Below are 26,833 nucleotides of genomic sequence, written 5' to 3' on the forward strand. Positions count from 1 at the left end.
TCTCATTCTCTGTCATCCCCATCTCCTCCCACCCCCAATCCCTCCTAGCATCAGAGTCTTCCAGTGAGTCAACTTGTCGCATGAGGTGGCCAAAGTATTGGAGTTTCAGCTTTAGCATCAGTCCTTCCAATGAAAACCCAGGATTGATCTCCTTTAGAATGGACTGGTTGGATCTCCTTGCAGTCCAAGGGACTCTCAAGAGTCTTCTCCAGCATCACAGTTCAAAAGCATCAATTCTTCGGCGATCAGCTTTCTTCACAGTCCAACTCTCACATCTATACATGACCACGGGAAAAACCATAGCCTTGACTAGATGGACCTTGGTTGGTAATGTCTCAACTGGTTCCAAATAGGAAAAGGAGTACGTCAAGGTTGTATATTGTCACCCTGCTTATTTAACTTATATGCAGAGTACATCATGAGGAACGCTGGCTGGAAGAAGCATAAGCTGGAATCAAGATTGCCGGGAGAAATATCAATAACCTCAGATATGCAGATGACACCACCCTTATGGCAGAAAGTGAAGAGGAACTCAAAAGCCTCTTGATGAAAGTGAAAGAGGAGAGTGAAAAGTTTGGCTTGAAGCTCAACGTTCAGAAAATGAAGATCATGGCATCTGGTCCCATCACTTCATACGAAATAGATGGGGAAACAGTGGAAACAGTGTCAGACTTCATTTTTTTGGGCTCCAAGATCACTGCGGATGTTGATTGCAGCCATGAAAGTAAAAGACGCTTGCTCCTTGGAAGGAAAGTTATGACCAACCTAGGTAGCATGGTATCTTAGGTAAAATTAATTTCTCTGTCCTTTGAACTCTTGTTCAGTTATCCCATGTAGCTTTGTATCTCATACTATTGGTATGTGCATACACAGCTTATCTCCCCTGCTACTGCTAAGTCACTTCAGTCGTGTCCGACTCTGTGTGACCCCATAGACGGAAGCCCACCAGGCTCCCCTATCCCTGGGATTCTCCAGGCAAGAACACTGGAGTGGGTTGCCATTTCCTTCTCCAATGTATGAAAGTGAAAAGTGAAAGCGAAGTCACTCAGTCATGTCCGACCCTTAGCGACCCCATGGACTGCAGCCTACCAGGCTCCTCCATCCATGGGATTTTCTAGGCAAGAGTACTGGAGTGGCTTACCTTAACCTTTGCTAAATCTTCAGTTCAGTTCAGTTCAGTTCAGTCGCTCAGTCGTGTCCGACTCTCCACGACCCCATGAATCACAGCACGCCAGGCCTCCCTGTCCATCACCAACTCCCAGAGTTCACGCAAACTCATGTCCACAGAGTCAGTGATGCCATCCAGCAATCTCATTCTTTGTCGTCCCCTTCTCCTCCCGCCCCCAACCTTTCCCAGCATCAGAGTCTTTTCCAGTGAGTCAACTCGTCGCATGAGGTGGCCAAAGTATTGCAGTTTCAGCTTTAGCATCAGTCCTTCCAATGAACACCCAGGATTGATCTCCTTTAGAAAGGACTGGTTGGATCTCCTTGCAATACAAGGGATGCTCAAGAGTCTTCTCCAGCACCACAGTTCAGATCTTAATAAAGCCTTAAAAAGTGGTTCCAAATAAAAGCCTACATGTCCCTGTTCTCCTGGTTCATTAGGTTGGGAACCCTCTCTATGGTCTCTACCATTCCTCTCCTTACGCCCTGGGAAGCAGCCTTGCCTCAGTGGCAGCAAATATTGGCGAGCATTATTGCCACTTGAATCAACAGAACTGCTGGCTGGGTCACAAAAGACATATCCTTGAACTACAGGATTGCCCTTCTATCTTTGTTTTCCTACCAGTAGAGCAGTGGCTTTGAGGGAACAGCAAAGAAATGCTATAGGAGCCCACAAAGCTCACCTATAGGAAATACAGTTACAGAGGTCCCAAGAATTTCTTACACATTGATCCCACAGTATATGGTCACTGGAATGTTTGTGGATGAACTTTCAGAAGAGGCATATTCTGTCTAATTTACTGCAGTCTTCTAAACCCCCTAATAATCCAGTGTTTCTGTACCAATGAAACCAACCCCATTTAAAACTGAGTTCCCCTGCCAAATTTATGGTTAACATCTCTACTCAAAACTGTATTCCTTTTCTTGTCCTATCCTGTTTCACTCAGGATTGAGGACTATCAAATAAAAGCAGGACCCCATGGGTCCTCCTGGGCATAAAAGTTCCTCCATGTCCCTTGTTTGTTAGTATTGATAGAAAAAGGCTTTAGTTTCCAAGGCTTTCCCTGAGTTCCAAAGAACAGATTCAAGTAGCTCCTAATTAAGGAAGTGAGGGAATACAGAAACAAAGGAAAAGCAGTCAAGAAAGAAAAGTAATGACAACTTAAACAATGCTGCCATTGCTGCTGTTTAGTCTCTAAGTCCTGTGTAACTCTTTTGTGACCCCATGGACTGAAGCCCCCCAGGCTCCACTGTCCATGAAATTCTCCAGTCAGGAATACTGGAGTAGGTTGCCATTTCCTTCTCCAGGGAATCTTCCCGACCCAGGGATCAAACCCATGTCTCCTGCTTGGCAGGTGGATTCTTTGCCACTGAGCCCCCTGGGAAGCCCATCATAAACAACAGCTCAGCAATAAAACAGAGTCCTAGTTCCTTCCTCAAGGGATACATAGAACAATCTGACACATACCTTTGAGCTGTTCTGTAGAAACCAAGTCCCCCACCCAGGTGGAAGATAGTGACTACATGCTGACCACAAGCACACAGACCCCAGGCTGGTTGAAACTAGCAGCTTGATGATTAAGAAAACCGAAACATCACCCTGTTAACTCAATACTAAGCAATCAGAAGAAAGTCCACGAGCAGCAACACTCAAACCAGATGCTGCCTTTAAAAACTCTTCCCTGAAATCCACTGGGGAGTTCAGGTCTTTTGAACATTAGCTGCCCATTCTCCTTGCTTCTGTATGTGTGTGCTCAGTCCCTTCAGTCATGTCTGCCTCTTTGCAACTCTATGGACTGTATCCCACCAGGCTCCTCTGTTCATGGTATTCTCTGGGCAAGAGAATTTCCTCCTCCAGGGATCGAACCTGCGTCTTCTGCATTCCAGGTGGATTCTTTACCACTGAGCCACCTGGGACGCCCTCTCCTTGCTTAGTACCCTGCAATAAATGCTATGCTTCACTTCACCGTAACCTGGAGTCAGTAGACTGGCTGTGATACACCTGGGCAAGTGGACTTGAGTTTGGCTGAATAACACCAATGATTCTACCTGATCCTTATAGTCTAACAATAAATGACACTAGCCTATGAAAATTTGCACATCATGGCACAGAACCTGGGGAAAAGCCCCCCTCAGTGGAGCTAGGAAGTATGTTAACAAGGGAATAAAATTTTCATGTTGCTCACAGAAGCACTGGGGGTCCTCAAAACAAAGGCCTCCTCTTTAGGTTGAATTCCTACCTCTCCAAAAATCCTGGCAGCAGTCCACCAATTAGGACCACAAGGCCCTGCAGTCTTTCTTGCAAGGCCTTGGGGAGTAATGCAAAAGTTAGACCACAGCTGGACAAAGAGCTACTTATTCCCACAAAACCTGTTCACTCCTACCTGCTCATTGCTCATAATTCTGCTTCCAAACCCCTGTGGATGAGAATAGACCTGCCAAAATTTAAGTTGCAACAGCGGGCCTTTACAAAAGATCACAAACCAAAGCAATGTTCAGCAAGCAGTTCCCAGGTTAGTAAATTAGAATCTGGAAAAATTCATAGGAAGGGAATTGCATCTTTCCCTTCATTGTATTCCCCCTTAGAAATTAACGTAAAGAAAAATCCTCATTTATTGGACCAATGTTTTCTGCTAGAAATCTAGAAACTGATAAAACACACATTCTCTTAAAGCCAGTAGTTTTCAATAATTGCTTTCTAAGACTGTGCCTTTTCAGGTTACTGGTAAAATATTGGAGTTGAACAAAAGTTGTATACCTGAACAATGTATATAAAGGACATGGCAGTTAGTGTATTTAGGTGAAAAGACTAGAATTGCTAGAAATATAAATCTCAATATTTTGCAATGACCATTGTAATGTTTTAGCACACTTCATATCCAGTTTCTTCTAGTGCCAGTAAAATAATCTTTCCCCTTTAATCTTCCTTTTAGTCTAACTAGGAACATGTTATCATCTGAGTGATGATTTAGTGTCTTTGAGAGAGATAATTGAGCAGCTCTCTGTCTGCCTAACAGCTGAAGATAAAACTCATAAAACAGGGGAGAGTAATTTCAAACAAAGTATATGTGAATTTTTTCATCTCACTTGCAACATTTTATATCATTATTTGTTGTTAAAATATTACCCTAAAATAAATCTTGCTAGGAAATATTTGCCAGAAATATTCTAGCATAATAAGAATATATACAGGTAAATGTTGAATAAAAAAGTGAGGTTTGCCTCACTATGGGATAAATAATTTTTTAAATTTATATACCAATAGACAATGCCTATCCTGTAGGTTACTCTATTTCCAAACATTTCACAGTTCTTTCTCCCTATATGATTTTTATCTATTTTTATCCTAAAAGATATATGATAACTGCTTAAGAATCCTGGGTATGATTACCTAATTTAGCTAATAAAATGTTTGCATAATACAAGTAGTCCTTGTGATTAACAAAATTGTGTTCATTCATTAGCATCAACTGTCCTTTGCCTTGTATTAGGTGACAGACATCATTTACATTTTAGGAATGAAGAAAAATTATTCATTAATTTTTATGTCCACATTTTAAAGTGAGTGTGTTATATTTTAATAGGACAAATGAAATTATTGCTCCTCTTTTTAGTACTAAAATATTTACTTTGTATCTAATACTTTCCTTCATTTGATGATCAGTTTATAGCTACACCTATATGTTTTCTTTTCCATTTTGTCATTATATAGAATTCCTGAAACATATGTTCCCACTGAGCTAGTAGCCCTGATGTTAGTTTACATTAGACAAATGATAACTGATAAGGAAATGATGGGATTAAGCTGTTCAGGGCCTTGCAATAACTTACTATGATAAGAGCAGCTGCCATATCAGTTTTATTAACCCACTAAATCACTACTAATAAATAAGATAATAGCTTTTATCTGTCATGTCTGAAAACCGAGATTTGACTGATCAAAGTCTACAAGAAATTAAAATGTAACTTCAAATCAAACAGTTTACTGTGTGCATGAAGTCTCATGAAATCTACTCAGTGGGCTCCCCTGTCTTTTCCCTTATCCTGCTGAGTGGTTTTGAGCAAGGGTGGGACACAGACTCTTCTGCTAATCATTGTATCTCTAGGGCTTAGTCAGCACCAGGACACACAGTAAAATGTTTACTGAATACATGAATATTAACAGTGAAAGTTTTTTGACAGTATGTACCCTATCTCACTATAGTCTAAAACTGTTTAGCACCATGCTTTGTACATCAATAAAAATCTGTAATATATTACATTCAAAATAATACATTCATGATATAAAATAGGCAGAAATTACTTTTCATTAAATATTCTTTGTACTTACAGAATTTTGATCCATTTCTATTTATTCAAAATCTAAATGTAAAAATTTTTCACAGGAAAATAAATCAAAGTATATTATTGACATTGGTGGTGAATCAATGAGAAGAGAGAAAAAAACCTCAAAAGTAAAGTCAGTTTTTATACTGGTATTGAGAATGTGCAGAAACTGCCATTGGGATTGTTGGTTTCCTTGGCAGGGAGGAGATGGTGAGGATGAATGGAAGAATGGAGGACTGTGTTTATTATTTATTTACTTATAAATAAATTAATACTTAATTTATTCAAAGTACGTCATGAGGAATGCTGGGATGGAAGAAGCACAATCTGGAATCAAGACTGCAGGGAGAAATATCAATAACCTCAGATATGCCGAGGACACCACCCTTATGGCAGAAAGTGAAGAGGAACTAAAAAGCCTCTTGATGAAAGTGAAAGAGGAGAGTGAAAAAGTTGGCTTAAAGCTCAACATTCAGAAAACTAAGATCATGGCATCCAGTGCCATCACTTCATGGGAAATAGATGGGGAAACAGTGGAAACAATGTCAGACTTTATTTTTTGGGGCTCCAAAATCACTGCGGATGCTGATTGCAGCCATGAAATTAAAAGATGCTTACTCCTTGGAAGGAAAGTTATGACCAACCTAGATAGCATATTAAAGAGCAGAGACATTACTTTGCCAACAAAGGTCCGCCTAGTCAAGGCCATGGTTTTTTCAGTGGCCATGTATGGATTTGAGAGTTGGACTGTGAAGAAAGCTGAGTGCCAAAGAATTGATGCTTTTGAACTGTAGTGCTGGAGAAGACTCCTGAGAGTCCCTTGAACTGCAAGGAGATCCAACCAGTCCATCCTAAAGGAGACCAGTCCTGGGTGTTCATTGAAAGGACTGATGCTAAAGCTGAACCTCCAATACTTTGGTCACCTCATGCGACGAGTTGACTCATTGGAAAAGACTCTGATGCTGGGAGGGATTAGGGGAAGGAGAAGAAGGGGACGACAGAGAATGAGAGGGCTGGATGGCATCACCGACTCGATGGACATGAGTTTGAGTGAACTCCGGGAATTGGTGATGGACAGGGAGGCCTGGTGTGCTGTGATTCATGGGATCGCAAAGAGTCGGATATGATTGAGCTACTGAAGTGAACGGAAGTGAACTGAAATTTATTCATATATTAGAAATAATTTAATAGCTATTTAGTGATGGTATATTCTGGGCACTATTATAAAAATGACAACAAAAAGTTTTCCAAAATTAGTAGTAAAATTGGGAGAAATTATAAATCTTGTTTCTCCAAAACATGCTCACTTCTTCATTTATATTTGTTTCATCAATTTTTCACATTTCCAAACACATAAAAATATGTTTCATAAAATGCAAATTTTTGAGATATTAAACAGCCAGTAGAAACAATGATTGTAAAGATAATATGCCATGGACAGAGGAGCCTGGTGGGCTACAGTCCATGGGGTCACTACTAGTCAGACATGACTGAGCGATTTCACTTTCATGCATTGGAGAAGGAAATGGCAATCTGCTCCAGTGTTCTTGCCTGGAGAATCCCAGGGAAGGCGGAGCCTGATGGGCTGCTGTCTCTGGGGTCACACAGAGTCGGACACTACTGAAGCAACTTAGCAGCAGAAGCAGCAGCAGAAACAATGATTGTAAAGATAATATGCCAACACAGAGAAATTTTGGACAAAAATTCAAAGCAGAATGTAAAACTGTGCTAGAAATTTGCTTTTATAGAAAACAAAAATAATGTGAATCATGAACTCCCAGATGTTCAAGCAGGTTTTAGAAAAGGCAGAGGCACCAGAGATCAAATTGCCAACATCTGCTGGATTATGGAGAAAGCAAGAGAGTTCCAGAAAAACATCTATTTCTGCTTCATTGACTATGCCAAGGCCTTTGACTGTGTGGATCACAATAAACTGTGGAAAATTCTGAAAGAGATGGGAATCCCAGACCACCTGACCTGCCTCTTGAGAAACCTGTATGCAGGTCAGGAAGCAACAGTTAGAACTGGACATGGAACAACAGAGTGGCTCCAAATAGGAAAAGGAGTACGTCAAGGCTGGATATTGTCACCCTGCTTATTTAACTTATATGCAGAGTACATCATGAGGAACGCTGGGCTGGAAGAAGCACAGGTTGGAATCAAGATTGCCTGAAGAAATATCAATAACCTCAGATATGCAGATGACACCACCCTTATGGCAGAAAGTGAAGAGGAACTCAAAGGCCTCTTGATGAAAGTGAAAGAGGAGAGTGAAAAGGTTGGCTTGAAGCTCAACATTCAGAAAACAAAGATCATGGCATCTGGTCCCATCACTTCTTGGGAAATAGATGGGGAAACAGTGGAAACAGTGTCAGACTTTATTTTTTGGGGCTCCAAAATCACTGCGGATGCTGATTGCAGCCATGAAATTAAAATACGCTTGCTCCTTGGAAGGAAAGTTATGACCAGCCTAGATAGCATATTAAAGAGCAGAGACATTACTTTGCCAACCAAGGTCCGTCTAGTCAAGGCTATGGTTTTTCCCGTGGTCATGTATGGATGTGAGAGTTGGACTGTGAAGAAAGCTGATCGCCGAAGAATTGATGCTTTTGAACTGTGGTGCTGGAGAAGACTCTTGAGAGTCCCTTGGACTGCAAGGAGATCCAACCAGTCCATTCTAGAGGAGATCAGTCCTGGGTGTTCATTGGAAGTACTTATGCTAAAGCTGAAACTCCAATACTTTGGCCACCTCATGCGATGAGTTGACTCACTGGAAAAGACTCTGATGCTGGGAGTGACTGGGGGTAGGAGGAGACGGGGACGACAGAGAATGAGGTGGCTGGATGGCATCACCGACTCGATGGACATGAGTTTAAGTGAACTCCAGGAGTTGGTGATGGACAGGGAGGCCTGGCGTGCTGTGGTTCATGGGGTCGCTAAGAGTCGGACACGACTGAGCGACTGAACTGAACTGAACTGAATTTTAAATGCCTTATGATTGATGTTTGAGAAATGTTGTTAACTCTTGAAGAAGAGTCTAATATATTAACAAACATTTACAACTGCTATAACAAAAAAAATGTATACCTCAAAAGCTCAAAAGTTCAATTAAACAACTTTTTGATATGACATATTGGAGAGAAGAAATTTTATCAGTTGTTAAAGCACAAATTTTAGAGCCAAATAAACCTTGATTTAAATGCCAACACTGTTATTTTATAGTATCTGTATGGCCTTGGGTAAGTCAGTGATCTATGAACTGCAGTTTTTTCCTTTGTAAAACACAATAATTCCAATCTTGTATTGTCATCATAAAGATTAGAGAGTGAGTGTGTATGTTTGCATGTGTGTGTAGTGCTTGATAAGTAGTAACTTTTAATTGCACTGCTGATTTTTGGATGTACTGTGAATAATATATTATTAACTTCATATTACTATTAATAATAATTCTTTACTATTAAGGATAGTGAGGTTGAAAGCATATTCATGTCTCCATTCATTTCTATACTTTTTTCATTTAATTCTCATACCAAATCTAATAACTAATAGCATAGCCAATTTCTTGATGAAAAGCTGAACAACTCACTCAGTTATATATGGGAATATGGTATTAAAGCTCAGATTTATTCAACTTAAACCTCATACTCCTAACCATTAGGTGACTCTACCTCTTGATATATTATCTTCTAAGATTAAAAAAGAGTCTAAGAGTATTTCTTGGAAATGAAAAAAGTTGGGAAAATCAACTCACTAAGAATAATTACATCAAAATATGAACAATGACAAAATACATGAACTCTACAGCTTGCCATATCTTTCAACATACTTAGCTGATACATGTCCCCATGATATCAAATACCAAAAGTATAATATGCAATTTATAAAAAGCAAATGGCATATCAGCAAAGTAGGAACAAATTCAAATTAATGCTATGCTCTTGGGCATCAGCTGTTAGATAACACACAAACTCCTTGAAGTCACTACATATTGTTACAACATAAACCTACACACAGGAGCCTCACTGTCACAATGGACAAGGTTAATGATTCATCCCTAATCCTAAAGGCTCCTTCTAGGATTAATTGACTTTCTCTGCAGCCTGCCTGCTTGTCCTCTCGTAGACCCTGTGAAGAGGATTTCTCTGCATTGCTTAGCCTCTTTTTCCACTGTCTATTTACCTCAAACACTGTTTAATCTTTTATCTCCCTACACAGTTCGGCAGGAATCAAATTCAGTAGAAATTAGCCAGTTAAACTGATTCAACTTTGAAAAAAAGCTGATTTGGTTAGAAGGAATGAGCCAACTTTGTCTTTTTCAATCTGGCATTTCATTTCTCAGGTCACAGTACTATTAACATTAACAGGAATCAATGAAATAGATATTAATTGATAACCTATTATATTGTTTTTGTTTTGTTTTGTTGCTAAGTTGTGTCCGACTCTTCTGCTACTCCTTGATCTGTAGCCCACCAGACTCCTCTGTGCATGGGATTTTCCAGGAAAAAATACTCAAGTGGGTCACTGTTTCCTTCTCTGAGGGGTCTACCCTACCCAGGGATCAAACCCACATCTCCTGCATTGGCCAGTGGATTCTTTACCACTGATTCACCAGGCAAGTCCTGGGCTTCCCTTGTGGCTCAGCTGGTAAGGAATCCGCCCACAGTGCCGAAGATCTGCGTTCAATCCCTGGCTTGAAGATCCCCTGGAGAAGGAGAATACTACCAATTCCAGTATTCTGGGCTGGAGAATTCCATGGACCATATAGTCCATGGGGTTGCAAAGAGTCAGACACGACTGAGCAACTTTCACTTTCACCAGGGAAGTCCAATCTATCACACAGCAGACCACGGAAAGAGCACAAGAACAGGGGAGACAAAGTCTCTGTCTTCAAAACACTATCTTTTGAGAGGAGGAGATAAGTTAATTTCCCACTAGGATAGGCATCAAAAACTTGTATGAGGGTGCAAAGAAAAAGCCTACAAAACGTCAAGAGGCAAAGAAAAGATTCAAAAGAAGTTCAGGAGACATTCTTTTAAATGGAAAGGGTTTCAACTCCCTTCTAGGGAAAAGGAGATCTTCCATAGAGGAAGACAGCATGAACAAAACAGTGGCATTTGAGAGGGAAGCAAAGTGATCAATAAATTGGTGAGAGCACAGGCTGCATGCTGAAAAGCGAGGAGCAGATAATAAGGTAAGAAAATGGTTTGGCACTAAATCGTAATGGACCTTTAATGTTAAGGTTAGAAAAGTTAGTCATGAGCAGGTGAAAGTGTCTGAGGGTGACAGAGAAAAGATTGAATCTGAACTACACAAGGTCAAGATGAAAACTGTACTGAACAGACTAGAAAGACAGGGTCAAGGTCAGGTTTTGAAAGTATGAATGGAGAGAGACACAGATTCAAGAGAATTCATAATAAAATAGGATCTATTCTTTTGGCAAATGACTAAGGCTGAGCTAGCCAATAGAATAGCCACAAATCAGATGTCTATTACTGAGCCATCTGAAATGTGACTGGTCTGAATTGCTATGTAGTGTAGCTATAAAATATACATGGGATCTCAAACACTGGTAGGAAAGAAAGAATGTAAAACATCTCATCAATAATTTCATTTTTTATATGGTCAAATTATCATGTTTTGGATATGTTGGCTTAAATAAAACATATTAAAATCAATCTCATTTGTCTCATCTTACTTTTTGAACGTGGCTTCTAGAAAATTTTGAATTAAATATGTGGTCACATTATATTTTTTTGGACAATGCTGGACTAGACATTAGGGCAGAAAGAGACACTAGATAAACTGGAAAATAAGTGGCAGAAGAGGGAAAAAGACTTGATAGTGGTGTGACAGAAAAGCCATAGCGGAAGCTTTATGCATTTATTTATTTTAAGAGGACATTATCAGTGGATTCAAACTCAAGACAGGTGCCTAGGAAGATCAGTAACAGTAAAAACGAGCCATTGAGTTTTTGTCCAGTTAAAGAAATGGATGAGACAGAGGTATGTGTTCAGTGGTAAGGTAAGTGAACAGATAGCTACTCTCAAGAAATGGCAAAGAGAAGAAAAATAATGGCAATATTGAAGAGTATAGCAGGTTTGAGATAATTTTATTTTTATCAACACAGAAGAGATCTGAATATGTTTGTAGACATTAGGAAAGGAAAAACTAAAAAAATGGTGGACAAAAGAAATAATGGAAGAACAGGAACCTGTAACTGAAGGTTCCGCGGAGACTGTCACAAGAGATAAGTAAAAGCTAACGTTATCAACAGAGAGAAAACGTGACTGTTTATTTTATATTTATATTTCCATTGAGTCATTTGTGCCTGTCATTTGTCTTGAATGGAAAAGAGGGTGATACAAAAAAATTATTATTTGGGAAAGACAACCAGAGGAAGAACCTGGACCATGTTCAATCCCTCCCTCCTCTTCCTGCTCTTTGAAAGTGTGTGGATTCCACCCAGTCACTGAGGTATCCATTTGCATTTCCTTTTCATGATGGTGGTACCTTCAGCCGTGGCTTTAAGGTTATAAAAATGATTCATTTAGACTATTCCACCAGAGGAGCTCCCTGGTGGCTCAGTGGTATAGAGTCTGCCTGCCAGTGCAGGAGACACAAGTTTGATTCCTGCTCTGAGAAGATCCCACATGACATGGAGCAAGAGCCTGTGTACTACAGCTATTGAGTCTGTGCTTTAGAGCCCAGGAACCACAACTACTGAAGCCCGTGCACCCTACAGTCTGTGCTCTGCAACAAGTGAACCCACCGCAGTGAGAAGCCTGTGCACCACAGCTAGAGTAGCCCCCACTCACTGAAACTAGAGAAAAGCCCGAGCAGCAACAAAGATCCTGTACAGCCAAAATTAAATAAGTAATGTAAAATAAAATAAAAAAGAGTATTTCACCAGAAAAAAATGATTTTTCTGTGTAAATTTGGCTTTTTAAACATTATTCTAAAATCCATTTATTTTTTTCTTTTTAGGTCTTAATAGTCAGTAAAGCAGTTCTCTGCTTTATCAAGAAGAGAAGACCTAGTTCTATTCACCAATAAAGACAATCCTAGTTTCACACTGTATTAGTCCTCATGTATAAGGTACCATGTGTACAGATCTGAAATGTGCTTATTCATGTGCCTTACTTTGAATGGCCTCTTGTTCCGAGCCGCCGAGTCGTCAAGAGGGGAAATTTTTGACGAATTGTCTGAAAAGAAAGTCAATTACTTTAGTTTTTAGAAGGTGTGTGGTTCTATTGCAAGCCTCTCATGATCAATTAATTCTAGAAAACAAATGTTGAGCTTTGAGTAAATATTTAGTCTGGAAAAAATAATGTCATACACATATTGATACATAATGACACATCTGCACAGGGAGAGGTATTTTTTCGATGATATTGTTCCATTGTCCTTTTCTCAATTTCCAAAGCAGATTATACCAATATGTGCTCCTGCTTGATGTTATTACTAGAACAATTATTACTTTATTTATATACTTTGTGGGAAGATTTGGGTTTCTTTATAATAATTCTTTGCAGAGATTTACCCAAATTACATATCTATCTCCAGCTCTGAAAGGACATGGAAATTTTCTTTGTCTTACTAGATCTCCAAAGCAGTGTTTTAAATTTTTCATTTTCTGTGGTTTCGGTGTTTTAATTTTTTTTCTCTAAACTGGCTAAAAATTAGTGCTTGAGTAATGAACAAAAATCTCTTCTGCATAAAACAGCAGTTTTAACCTGAATCTTAGGAGATTCAGACATGATCTTCTAAAGACTCCCTGGCAAACTTTATGCATTAATATGCATCAATTTCTTGAGGACTGGTTCTGTAGCTTTTTTTTTTTAATCATATCCTCAGTGTTTCGTGATTCCCCAAACAGTTAAGAATTACTATCATAAGGAGGCCTACTAAAATATTACAGCTAAAATGGATATTAGAAGTCGTCTTATGCAACCTCCTCATTTTATAGAATGAGTGAACTGAGTTTTGAGGAGGTTAAGTGCTTTTCAGGTTTCCCAACAAATTAGAGTCTAGGCTGGAACCAGAATCACCGGATTACCATGTCCTTATCACACTGTGTGCTGTAAACAGATAAGTTTTCAAAATAATTCATAAATTGTTTTATTTAAAAAAAAAACAAAAAAACTGAGAAGCCAGACCATAGTCATCATTATTTTCTAATACAATGAGTCCCTCTACAGGTTAGAATTTGGATTTCAGTTGATAAGAGATGTAATAGTTGAGATCTAAACTTCAAATTTTTCTGGGATATCTGAGATTTTAAGACAATAGAGCAGGACAAGAATCTCACAAAACAAGACTTTCTCAAGAGATAGATACTGTTTCCAAATTCTTAAAATGAGACCCATATATGTAAATACAGTAGCATTCAGTTATAGATTCCCATCCTAACCACACAGGTTCAGTAAAAAGGAATGTTTTTAAAGGAGAGAAATTAACCAATCCCGTCATGACATCTTGGGAGTTTGGGGTGTAAATATACTTAAGAGCAAATGGAGAATTAAGATAACTGCTTATGAGCTAGAATAAATGCAATCACCAATTATATTAACAAGACACTTGTCATTTCCACTTAATTTTGCTTCTCAGTACAGGCCATACCATTCTTTTTAATGTATCCCTCTTTGAAGGGAATGGAGCTTATTTGAAGCTTCTTTTAAGGTCACGTTAAATCTTCTGAGAGCCAGGGTTCTAATCTTTAAAACATATAGAACTACAGTTCAAGGTAAAACAAATAGTAGGTAAAATCTACATTAAACATATAGTAGTTCCAAACACAGCCCTTAAGGGATTTCATTTGCAAAACAGATTTCTTAATATTCTGTAAGAAAACTTGAACAGTTAAGTTTGTTTCCACACTGTCTGCCTCACATGACTTTAGTTGTAAGGCAGTATAGCCAAAATGAGTTACTTACCTTTCCAAAGGTGGCCGCACAGGCTGGCTCCAATTTCTCTTTCCTGCAGAAATCTAAATAGTGTGCATAAAGGATGCACCGTGGTAAGCAAACTCCTTCACATACAATGTAATTCTCTTCAAGCCTAAGAAAAAGGGCAAAGAATTAGTTCAATCCTTTTCTTTATTTCTTCTTTCCTTCCCCCTCTCATATTTAGTGCTCCTTTTGAACACAGACTCTATATAAATGTGTTCATGAGCAGACATAAGTAGACTTCTTTTATTCTGGATAATATTAAAAATATGATCACAAGGATTAAAGTTAGAAGAGCAAAACCTCAATGAACACGTGTTAGTGCAGTTAAAACACCCATGGCTAAGACAAAATCACTTCTGCCTGGTCCACATGCCTGAATAAGCCTTACTTCTGAGTAAATCTTCACTGTTCATCATGCTTTGCTCTGTGCTAACCAAATATGAATAGTGAAATTGAAGGTGATGGTTTTTTAAAATATTCTCGAGAGGTTTCAGGTTAACGAATGCCTACAATCTCTTACTTTCACTCACAAACTAGTTCTGAACATTGAATAGTTAGGGAAGTATGGTGACACATTTATTTGCAAAATACATAAGAATACATTAACTTTAAGTTTGAAATAGTACCGATTTATTTCTATCCCTACCCTTTTTTTGCTGTAATCAGTACTTATAATTACCTAAAAGATCCTGTACTCACAAAACACGTTATTCTCTATAGATGCCGCCAAAAACGACACTAAATTTGGTTCTATATTATAAACATAATCATATAATCTTTGAAAATTTAGAAATAATTCCATTTAATTTGGATATCAGCAATTGCAATTGCACACAATTTATATAAATGTAATAACATATATTTAAATGTTACAAATACCTAAACAGCAATCAAGAAATGAGAACTTGTGGATTCTACGCTCAATTATTCTACCCTTTCAGTAGATGATAATGGCTAAAATTTACTTACATTCTTTGTATGTACAGTAAAGTCATAACTACTACCATATAAGAGTAACTCAATATAGAATATACATTTAGGTTAAAATTGAGTGAAACTCTTCAAGGTCTCTGATTTAACATGTTCCCAAGGTGCGTGAGATAAAAGCTACAGGATGTGTTTCCTGGGATTTGGTTCTTTTTTTCCTTTGTCATAGAAAGATGAAAATCCCAGTAAAATTTGCACACATAAAACCAAACACCTAGCTGACAGTGAAAAGTGAAGCTACTCAGGCAGATTTTCTCTCTTTAATTTTTAATTCTAATTTTTAACATCCTCACTATAATCTGTAATCATAAGGGGAAATTATCAAAAGGTAAATAACTCACTTAGGTTTTTTTAAAACTATATATCTCTTTGGGAGGGGGTGAGAGTATGGAAAGTTCAGACAAAAATGATGACATTTTATAGTCTCAAAACATATGAAAATTACTGAGAAATATTCAACTATTTAAACTATATTTAAAGGACACATATAATGCCCACTTTTTCACCTGGCTATATTGATATTGTTGGCATTGTTTTTGTCTTCAAAATACTAATTCTAGTCATAAATACAATCTTAATTTTGGATATGACTTTTTCCTTTAATTGTAAAATATTTATATTTATAAAATAAAAACCCAAGTTTGTTTCCATTCACTCAGATTGAATGGAAGTGATCATTCAAAAAACCTTCATAATATATCTGAAGTCAAAACCTTTTTGCTCCAATTATCCTAAAGAAAATAGCTGTTTCCTAAATATTTAAGATAATTAGCTCAATTATTTACTGCTCTAGTATATTCTTAACTAATAAATGATATCAACTTCAATAGATTAGCCATAATTTTAGAAGGATATTAAGGTTATATTTCAAATGTTTGGAAGAATTAAGGACACAATCAGAAACATTTAGTATATGCAAATTGTAATTCAATGTTTAAATGAAATAAAATGTACTAGTTTTTATTAAGATACTGCTTTTTGTATTGTATTTTTCTAAGATTTAGATCACGTTTTACATATAAACAGATTGTGTAACTTATCAGCAAATAGAGATTTTTACTTATTTGCATCCTATTTGGAATTTGGGAGGAAATTTCTTTACCCTACATAGGGAAGTTTAATATTATGTTTTTACTTGAGATTCCTCTTCCTTTTGAAATAATATTATAAAAGTTTCTGTAGGATCTTTATTAGAGAGCCTACTGATAAACTGATAAACTCTTGATTTTAGAAGAGATTTTTTTTATCACAAAATCTAATTAGTGATATTTCACTGTAATAAATCATGTATAAAAGCTACTTTAAAAATAGTTGAATATTTATTTAAGTTAATTGTACCATTTTAACTGATTGATCTATGTCTTCTAGTTCAAACATATTTCACCTTATGGCTGAATTTGAATTTGCGCTCTATGGTAAAAGGTAATGTTTAGATCCTTCCTCTTTTTAAGTCATTTTTAAGAATCATGTTTTATAAACATAAAAGTTTACGAGTCGATTGCATGTTAAACAAATAAGCCATTAAAAATTCATTATTGCTTACATTCAAAGAAACTACAATAAAGAAGCTACAACAAAGAAATTACAAAATTACAAAGAAGTTAGCCAATAATGAACAAAGTGATGGTTTTTATTTGCATTGCAGATCATTTTTCACCCGTACCAGAATATGTCTCTATACGAAGCGTTCAGTGAAAACAATTTTGGGATGAATTTCCAATTGGTCTTTTAAACTCCTCCAGGAAAGTTTGAGACAGAACCAAATGGAGAAAAGCAAAGAGTCTGAATACACTGACTTTGAAAATTCAACAGGGGTTTCAGGCGCCCTTGGGCGAGGCTTACCACTGCAGGGTGAGCTGGGTCTGCTTCTTTTTATCCTTCACAATCTGCGCGATGGTTTTCTTCTGTGAGGGGTGTGGATCGCTTGCTTTAGTGTTGCTGTCTGGGTCATCCGCATCCTCTTCTTCGGAGGAAAAGTTACCATTGCTTAAATGCATTTCTGATTGCCAGTTGAAAAGACGATAAAGAAAACCAGGATATGAAATGAATTAATTCGCTCTAAATGTATCTTGGCATCAAACGGGGTGGTCTATGGGGGGTTCGGAGGAGAGGTATACAAAATCCCTTAGACTTAATTTCTATTCGACCAGCATTTTCCTAGGGGAAACACATATACGTCTGCGATGTGTTTATCTTTATTATTGGAGGCCCTTTTAAAACTGCATCCGAGTCCCAGTCACGTCCGGGGAGGGCAGAGCACTCACCGGCTTTAACTCCCCCGGGCAGCTCCGGGTCGTCCGCTTTCTCCGCGCTGCCCAGCGCGCGCCCCGGCTGCGCTTCGGCCGCCAGGTACACCCTTTCTTCGGGGTAAACGAGCAAACCCTTGCCCAGGAGCTGCACACAACACGCCTCCTGGACTTCGGGGGAAACCGGGGGAGAAGCCTGCGCCTGCAGGAAGGCGTCTTCCAGCTCCGGTACCTTGGCCATCCTCCCGGCCGCCGAGACCTGGGCACCCGCCGCTCAACCGGCGCCCAGCGGAGCCGGGAGGCCGGGGCGGGGCGGGGCGGGGCGGGGCCGGGGACCCGGGGCCGCTGGGGCGGGGACGGAGGCCGCGGCTCGGGGTCCCCCGCGCGTCGCGGAGAGGGCAGGCCCGGCCCAGGTGCAGCTCTGACCGCGCAGGGAACCGGGCGGGCCGAGGCGGGACTGCCTGTCTCCACCTGTCTGCCATCCTGACAGATGCTCTGCTCAGAACTCACTTCCTCACCTGCGCGAGTCAAGCCTGAGCAGTTCAGTCCCTTTCCCCACATCTCCTCCCTCTGTTGCCTCTTCTCCCATCTTGAGCTGGGACCGAGGACACTTTTCCACACCCAAAGCTCTCCAAAGAACCGGGAAAGCGACACTGTCATCTCGGGGTGGGGTGGGGGTGGGGTGGCGAGGGAGGGGAGAAGCAACTCTCTCCACCTCTACTCTCAGCTGACATCAAGGATGCTTCAGGGGACAGCCCTGAATCTGCACGCCCAGGCCAGAAGCGGGGGACCCCAGAGCACCGCTCTGTCTTTGCATAACATGGTCTGGGTTGATTTATTCCCAGAGTAATCCTGGGCGGTGGGGGGTGGGCGGTGGTGAGGGGTCTTCTCAGTGACCCGGACAGACGCCATCTCGGCCCACAAGTGGGAAGACTGCCTTGCTCCCCAGCGCAGAACGCCTGCCTCTCTACCCTCTGGGGATCTGGCTCTGAGCTTAGAGGAAAAGACGCATCCACTCTCTGCATATTTTGTAATGTAAACGCGTCCCTGACGATTCCCCACCCCTCATACCTGGTAGTAGTGCAATGGACGTTTGCGGAAATGAAAAAATGAAGCTGCCACATTTCATTTCCATTCTAAAATGCCGAGACAGTCGTGTATGGGGGAAAATATCTTGTTCTCTCTTTAAGAAGAAATCAGTAGACTTGGGCTCTGTGATGCCCCATTGACACAGAATCTTTCCTTCCATCTTCTGTTCTTTTGACAGATATTGCCCTGTGCTTACTATCTCTATGTTTGGTGCTCTCCAGAGAGAGCAAATATCTTGCTTTCATTCACACTTCTTTACCACAACCTGCAGCCTGCCATCCTCATTTGAAGCATTAGTAAGATAGATCACTCCTGAAATTTAAACTTAAACTATATTATATCCAAATATAACATGGAAAAAGCAAAATGTGACCCAAGGTGGTGGATGGCTGAAGGCTGGATAATAGGTGGGAGTAAAGCAATCTAAGAGCATTACTTTGCCAAAGTGGCTAAGATTGAGTGTATTTGACCCTTACCCACTTTTCAGCATAACTTATGGGAAAGTCACCACTTCTCTGTCAGAGATTTTCTCCTGGTACCTCCAGAGCCTAGATCTAGGTTGGGGCAATCCATCTATTCAGGCACCCAAAGCTCTAAGTCTATACCACCACCACTCCCTACAACCTTGAGTATCAGTCTTCTCTACCCAGTACCCCCTCTCTGCAAAGCCTCGGAGTTTTCGCAGTCCATGGGCCTCGGCCCTACAATGCTAAAGTTTAGAGGGTCCCTTCTTTACAGAGACACCCTCAGACTTACTCTATAAAGGAAGTCCTAGTGGTTAACTGTATACAGAAAGACTCTGTCCACTTGTATCACATTATTAGAAGAAAAACATTCAAGAAAATTACTAGGATTTAAAAATAGCTTTTTAAAAATATCACTTGATGGCAAGGTTGTATGTGTGTGTGTACATCATACGGACACTAAGTGAATATCTGGCAATTATCCAGTTGAATTGATCAGTGAAAACACAAACCATTTAAGGCCCCAAGTGATTTTTTTGCTTTATTTTTAAGTAAACTCTTTCTCCCTAACAAAATAATATGTAAGTTCTTTGTATTACTGGTCAGAAATAAAAATCTGAAAGACTTATCATAAATAAAGAAATTGAATCAGTAATAAAAACATTTCCAACAATAAAAGCCTAGGACAAGAAGACTTGAATGCTGAATTATACCAAATGTTTAAAAAAGAGTTCATACCAACCCCTCTCAGATGCAGTAAGAGTGGTTCTCTGAGAAGAGAAAAAAAAAGGTTTTATCATCCTAACTTGCCATTTGTGATGATCGTAATTTGAGGTCCTAAGAGGGTCCATCTAATCAAGGCTATGGTTTTTCCCGTGGTCATGTATGGATGTGAGAGTTGGACTGTGAAGAAAGCTGATCACCGAAGAATTGATGCTTTTGAACTGTGGTGCTGGAGAAGACTCTTGAGAGTCCCTTGGACTGCAAGGAGATCCAACCAGCCCGTTCTAAAGGAGATCAGTCCTGGGTGTTCATTGGAAGGACTGATGCTAAAGCTGAAACTCCAATACTTTGGCCACCTCATGCGATGAGTTGACTCACTGGAAAAGACTCTGATGCTGGGAGGGATTGGGGGCGGGAGGAGAAGGGGACGACAGAGGATGAGATGGCTGGATGGCATCACCGACTCGATGGACATGAGTTTGAGTGAACTCCGGGAGTTGGTGATGGACAGGGAGGCCTGGCATGCTGTGATTCATGGGGTCGCAAAGAGTCAGACACAACTGAGCGACTGAACTGAACTGAAGAGCAATGATTTAGAGACATAAGACTTATAAGCATGTCAAAAAAAAAAAAAAAGAATCCTAGGCAGGAAAATAGGTAAATATAGAAAATGATCTTTTAAAATAATGCTTCTAAACGCTTTGTTTTTTATATTCCATTAAGAAATTCTCATAAGCTGTAGATTCTCTTCCCAGAAGATAAAAGCACATGCATACACTCACATACACACACATACAAAATTCTGTATACATTACAGATCTCAAAGAATATTTGAAAACGTTTACTGTTTGAATAAAACAGCCCAACGATATACAAGAAAGAAGATTCTTAGAAGTTCCCAAATGAGAGTATCTTCATGACTGGAGGTACCACATTAAAGGGGAAAGGAATTTGGAGTCAGATACACTGGCACTCATTCTCCTAGTGACTCTAGGCACTTAACCTTTGTTTCTTTCTCTCTAAACTAGAAAAAATGGTAACTATCTGTAGCAGACTCATGAGTGCTTTCTCAGATCCTCTTGGGTCCCCCTCACATTTTTTGAACCACCCTTTCTCCAGCTTCAACTTCCTTTTGTTTCCAGTAACCAGCTCTACCACCCACCACCTGAAAGCACCTGAGACTCTTCTTTGGAGGAACTGCCCTTGGCTACCAGACCACCTTTGCCCACAGGCAGAGTGAGCCCCAGTACCTCAGTGTTTATACATCCCCTGGATAGCCCTTAGCCAATGACTGATGATTAAGGAAAATAAAAGTCTAGCTCATTGACCTCGTGGTGGATAAATATGAGCTGCAGTTTACAATCCAGAGTTCTTCTGTGGGATCAGGCTGAAGCATCATCTGCTGGACTATTCCTGGAAGCCTGTTTTTTTTTTTTTCCTTTTTTTATTTTATTAACTTTTACAATTAGAGGATAATCAGTTTACAATATGATAATGGTTTTTGCCATACAACATGAATCCACGTTAGGTATCTATATGTCCCCTCCCTCTTGAAACCCCTCCCACCTTCCTTCCCATCCCACCCCTCTAAGTTGTCATAGAGCACTGGCTTTGGGTTCCCTGCATCATCCATCGAACTCCCACTGTCTTCTCTTTTGCATATGGTAATGCATATGTTTCAGTGCTATTCTCTAATATCATCCCACCCTCTCCTTCCCACACTGTGTCCAAAACGTCCATGTCTTCTTTCCTGCCCTGCAAGTAGGATCGCCAGTACTATCGAGATTCCATATACATGTGTTAACACATGATATTTGTCTTTTTCTGACTTAACTTCACTTTATATAATAGGCTCTAGGTTCCTCCACCTCATTAGAACTGACTCAAATGCATTCCTTTTTATAGTTGAGTAATATTCCATTGTGTATATATACCACAACTTGCTTATCCACTCATCTGTTGATGGACATCTAATTGTGAAAACACATTCTTATTTGGCTTCTTCCACTTCTCTGTCCTCCTGCCCCATCCCTTGTTTCTCCTCAAAACAGTTTCTTAAAAATCACATTTGTAGATGACTGCTTGACTCATGTTCTGCTGACATAAGATACCACACTATAGCACAGATGTAAGAATTAAATAGAATATCGTGACAAAGAACCTAGGTGTGATCTTTTTTATGACAGTAACTGGAACAGTAAGCACTCAATAAAAAGTATCTAACATTTTTATTTTGAAACTTTAGATCTTTTTTAGCGTTCATAAGCAAAAAAGAAAAAGAAATTTTCTCTTTCATTGAAGAATGATTCTGAGAAACATTTTGCTCCTTGCCCAGACTCTTTCTGGGCTTTGAATCTGATGCTCTTCTTCACACTTTTAATATATACAAAAATTAACTCAAAATGGATCAGAGACCTAAATATAAGAGCTAAAACTGTACAACTCTTAAAAGGAAACCTAAGTGTAAATCTTCTTGACCTTAGATTAAGCAGATATTTCTTAAATATAATACCAAAAGCACAGCAACAAACAAAAAAAGATGAATTCAACTGCACTAAAATGTGTACATCAAGGAACACACTATCAAGAAAGTGAAAACATATAGAATGACAGAACATTTAAAAATCACTTACCTGATAAAGATCTAGTACCCCAAATACCTAAATAATTGTTATAACTCAACAATGAAAATATAGTAGCCTAATTTATAGACGGACCAAGGATTTGAATAGACATTTCTCCAAAGAAGGTAAGCAAATGTCCAATAAGCACATGAAAGGATGTCAGTGTCATTATCCTTAAGGAAATGTAAATCAAAACCACAATGAGAGAGCACTTTACTCCCATTAGGATGGTTATATTTGTTAAAGGAAACGGAAAGTAAGATATAGAGAAACTTGAAGTCTCATACATTGGTGGTGAGCATGTAAAATGTAGCCATTGTAGAAAACAGTTTGGCAGTTCCTCTAATATTTAAACATGAAGCTACTCTGGTTGTTGTTCAGTTGCTAAGTCACACCAACTCTTTTGTGAACCTGTGGACTGCAGCAGGTTTTCCTGTCTTTACCTCCCAGAGTTTGCTCAAACTCATGTCACATCATATCATGGAGCTACTATATGACCCAGTAATTCCATTCTTATATATTTACCCAAAAGAACAGAAAACAGAAAACACCAAAACATAAATACAAATGTCTGTAGCATAATTGTGCATAATAGTCAAAGCAGATACCACCCAGTGTCTTCCACTATTGAGTAGATTAATAAAATGTGGTATATTCATTAAAAGGAATCGTACTTAGCAATAAAAATAAAGAAGAACTGATATATGTTACAATATGGATGAAAATTGAAAATCTTATGGTAAATGAATGAAGTCAAATATAAGGGCCACATATTGTATGAGTCCATCTATATGAAATGTCCAGAATAAACAATTCCATAAAGACAGAAAGTAGATTAGTGATTGTCAGTGACTGGAGGTGGGGTATTGGGAAGTGACTGCTTAACATATATAGGGTTTCCTTTGGGGGTGATGAAAACATTCTGGAATTAGTAGAGTTGGTTGCACAACATTGTGAATATGCTAAAAAAAAACAAAACACTGAATCGTATACTTCAAAATGGTTAAAATGGTGGATTTTATCTCAATAAAGAAAAAAATTTAAATAGGCAAGTTCAGTGTTATAAGGATACCTTACCAGATAACAATGACTATTTAATCCAAAACTTTGCTATGAAGAAAATTAGAAAGTTTGGGAAAACTTCCCAGGCTTATTCTTAAAATATGAGCTATTAGTTTTGCTACCATCCTACAGATTTCAATCAATTATGTCTACATCTCTCTTCAAGTCTAATTCCTTTGTCCTTCAGTCTTGATTATGCCAGGTTAATTTTTTTTCTTCTTTCCTTCCTTTTCCCCTTCCTTCCCTCCCTCCACCCCTCCCTCTCTCTCTTTCTTTCTTGTGATTATTGCATGTAGGATGAGAAAACAAAGAACATGGAGGAGAGAAAGAAAGGAAAAGAAGGGCCAAGATATGGTTGAGAGGATTGAGGGAGTCAGTAAAAAAGACAAAGATATAATGTGTCCCACTGAGGGCATATACTCTGAGAAAACCATAATCGAAAGACACATGTACCTCAGTGATCATAGCAGCATTGTTTATAATAGCCAGGACATGGAAGCAACCTAAATGTCCATTAACAGATGAATGGATAAAGAAGATGTGGTACATATAGACAGTGGAATGTTAGCCATAAAAAAGAATGAGTTTGAGTCAGCTCTAGTGACGTGGATGGACCTAGGGCCTGTTAAACGGTGAAGTATGTCAGAAAGAGAAAAACAATCATAGTATATTAACATGTATGTACGGAATTTAGAGAAGTGATATTGATGAATCTATTTGCAGGGAAAGGATGGAGACACAGATGTGGAGAATGGATTGTGGACACAGTAGGGGAGGGAGAGAGTGGGATGAATGAAGGAAGTAGCATCAGCATATATACACTATCAGATATAAGATGGATAGCAGGGGAGAAGGTGCTGTGAAGCACAGGAAGTCCAGTCTGGTGCTCTGTGATGACCTAGAGGGATGGGCTGGGGGGAGGGGAGGGAAGCTACAGAGGAAGGGGATGTACGTATAATTATGGCTGATTTGCATTGTTATATGGCAGAAACCAACACAACAGTGTAAATTTTTTTCAATATTTAAATAAAAAAGGAAAAAAGATATGTCCAGCTGGTTAGAACATTGTGGATTACTCCTTTTTACATGTAGGCAGAACCACTTTTTTTCACAATTGCAAATCAATATAAGATCCCAATTAATTTGGGAAAAATCCAAGTAAGGGGGTTCAAGAAAACTATAACGAGATTTCATCTGAGCAGTGATCAGGACTGGGAAAGGGAATGTGCCCTTGGAAATAAGGTAAATGACAGATACTAATGTTATCAAATTGCCCACAGCCATTGGATTATAGAAAAAGCAAGAGAATTCCAGAAAAAACATCTATTTCTGCTTCATTGACTATGCTAAAGTTTTTGACCGTGTGGAACACAACAAACTGGAAATTCTTAAAGAGATGGGAATACCAGACCACTTTACCTGCCTCCTACAAAACCTGTTTGCAGGTCAAGAAGCAACAGTTAGAACCGGACCTGGAACAACAGAGTGGCTCCAAATAGGAAAAGGAGTACGTCAAGGTTGTATATTGTCACCCTGCTTATTTAACTTATATGCAGAGTACATCAAGCGAAATGCTGGGCTGGATGAAGCACAAGCTGGAATCAAGATTGCAGGGAGAAATATCAATAACCTCAGATATGCAGATGACACCACCTTTATGGCAGAAAGCGAAGAGGAACTAAAGAGCCTCTTGATGAAAGTGAAAGAGAAGAGTGAAAAAACTGGCTTGAAACTCAATATTCAAAAAACCAAGATCATGGCATCCAGTCCATCACTTCAAGGCAAACAGATGGGGAAACAGTGGAAACCATGACAAATTTTATTTTCTTGGGCTCCAAAATCACCTCAGATGGCGACTGTAGCCATGAAATTAAAAGACGCTAGCTCCTTGGAAGAAAAGCTATGACCAAACTAGACACCATATTAAAATGAAGAGAAATCACTTTGGTGAAAATGTTCATGTAGTCAAAGCTATGGTTTTTCCAACAGTCATGTACGAAAGTGAGAGTTGGACCATAAAGAAGGCTGAGAATGCTTTTGAACTGTGGTGCTGGAGAAAGCTCTTGAGAGTTCCTTGCAGAATTACTGCAAGGAGATCAAACCAGTCAATCTTAAACGAAATCAATCCTGTATATACATTGGAAGGACTGATGCTGAAACTGAAACTCCAAAACTCTGGCCACCTGATGCAAAGAGCCAACTCATTAGAAAAGACCCTGATTCTGGGAAAGATTGAAGGCAGGAGAAAGGGACGACAGAGGACAAAATGGTTCGATGGCTTCACTGACTCAATGGACATGAGTTTGAGCAAGCCCAGGGAGATAGTGAAGGACAGGGAAGCCTGGCATACTGCAGTCCATGTGGCAAAGAGTTGAACATGACTAAGTGACTGAACCGGAGAAGGCAATGGCAAGCCACTCCAGTACTCTTGCCTAGAAAATTCCATGGACGGAGGAGCCTGGTAGGCTGCAGTCCATGGGGTCGCTACGAGTCAGACATGACTGAACGACTTCACTTTCACTTTTCACTTTCACACATTGGAGAAGGAAATGGCAACCCACTCCAGTGTTCTTGCCTGGAGAATCCCAGGGATGGGGGAGACTGGTGGGCTTCTGTCTATGGGGTCACACAGAGTCGGACACGACTGAAGTGACTTAGCAGCAGCAGCAGCAGCAGCAGCAGCAAGTGACTGAACAACAACAACAAAATGTTATTTAATCTCCATTTTATTTATTTAATGTCTCCAGGTAGCAGTAATCATAAAGAACCCACCTGCCAATGCAGAAGACATGAGATGTAGGTTCCATTCCTGGGTTGGGAAGAGCCCCAGAAGAGGAAATGGCAACCCACTTCAGTAATTTTGCCTGGAGAATCCCATGGACAGAGGCGCCTACTGGGCTACAGTCCATGGGGTCGCAAAGAGGGACTTGGCATGCACACACTGTTTATTTAAGGGCTTCCCTACGGGCTCAGTCCATGAAGAACCCTCCTGCAATGCAGGAGACCTCCCACAATGCAATAGACCAGGGTTCAATCCCTGGGTTGGAAAGATGCCCTGGAGGAGGGCATAGCAACCCACTCCAGTATTTTTGCCTGGAGAATCCTGTGGACAGAGGAGCCTGGTGGGCTACAGTCCATAGGGTTGCAAAGAGTCGGACATGACTAAAGCAACTTAGCATGCAATGTTATTTAAAGGAAGG

General features: G+C 39.5%; 1 protein-coding gene across 1 annotated transcript in view; it reads right to left on the reverse strand.

The window, feature by feature from the left end:
* Positions 1-17,918, reverse strand: part of RFX6 (regulatory factor X6) — a 58,269-nt gene extending 40,351 nt beyond the window's left edge. The window contains exons 1-4 of the mRNA XM_055433067.2: positions 17,690-17,918; positions 17,268-17,424; positions 14,424-14,547; positions 12,631-12,692 (exon numbers count right to left, since the gene is read on the reverse strand). Coding sequence (XP_055289042.2) covers positions 12,631-12,692; positions 14,424-14,547; positions 17,268-17,424; positions 17,690-17,912 — 566 coding nt within the window. The 5' untranslated portion in view covers positions 17,913-17,918. The remainder of the gene's footprint in view (positions 1-12,630; positions 12,693-14,423; positions 14,548-17,267; positions 17,425-17,689) is intronic.
* Between the last annotated feature and the right edge of the window lie 8,915 nt (positions 17,919-26,833).

This window comes from Moschus berezovskii, chromosome 10 (genome assembly GCF_049115385.1).
Source record: "Moschus berezovskii isolate FMDL1 chromosome 10, NW_MosBer_1.0, whole genome shotgun sequence".
Taxonomy (NCBI): domain Eukaryota; kingdom Metazoa; phylum Chordata; class Mammalia; order Artiodactyla; family Moschidae; genus Moschus; species Moschus berezovskii.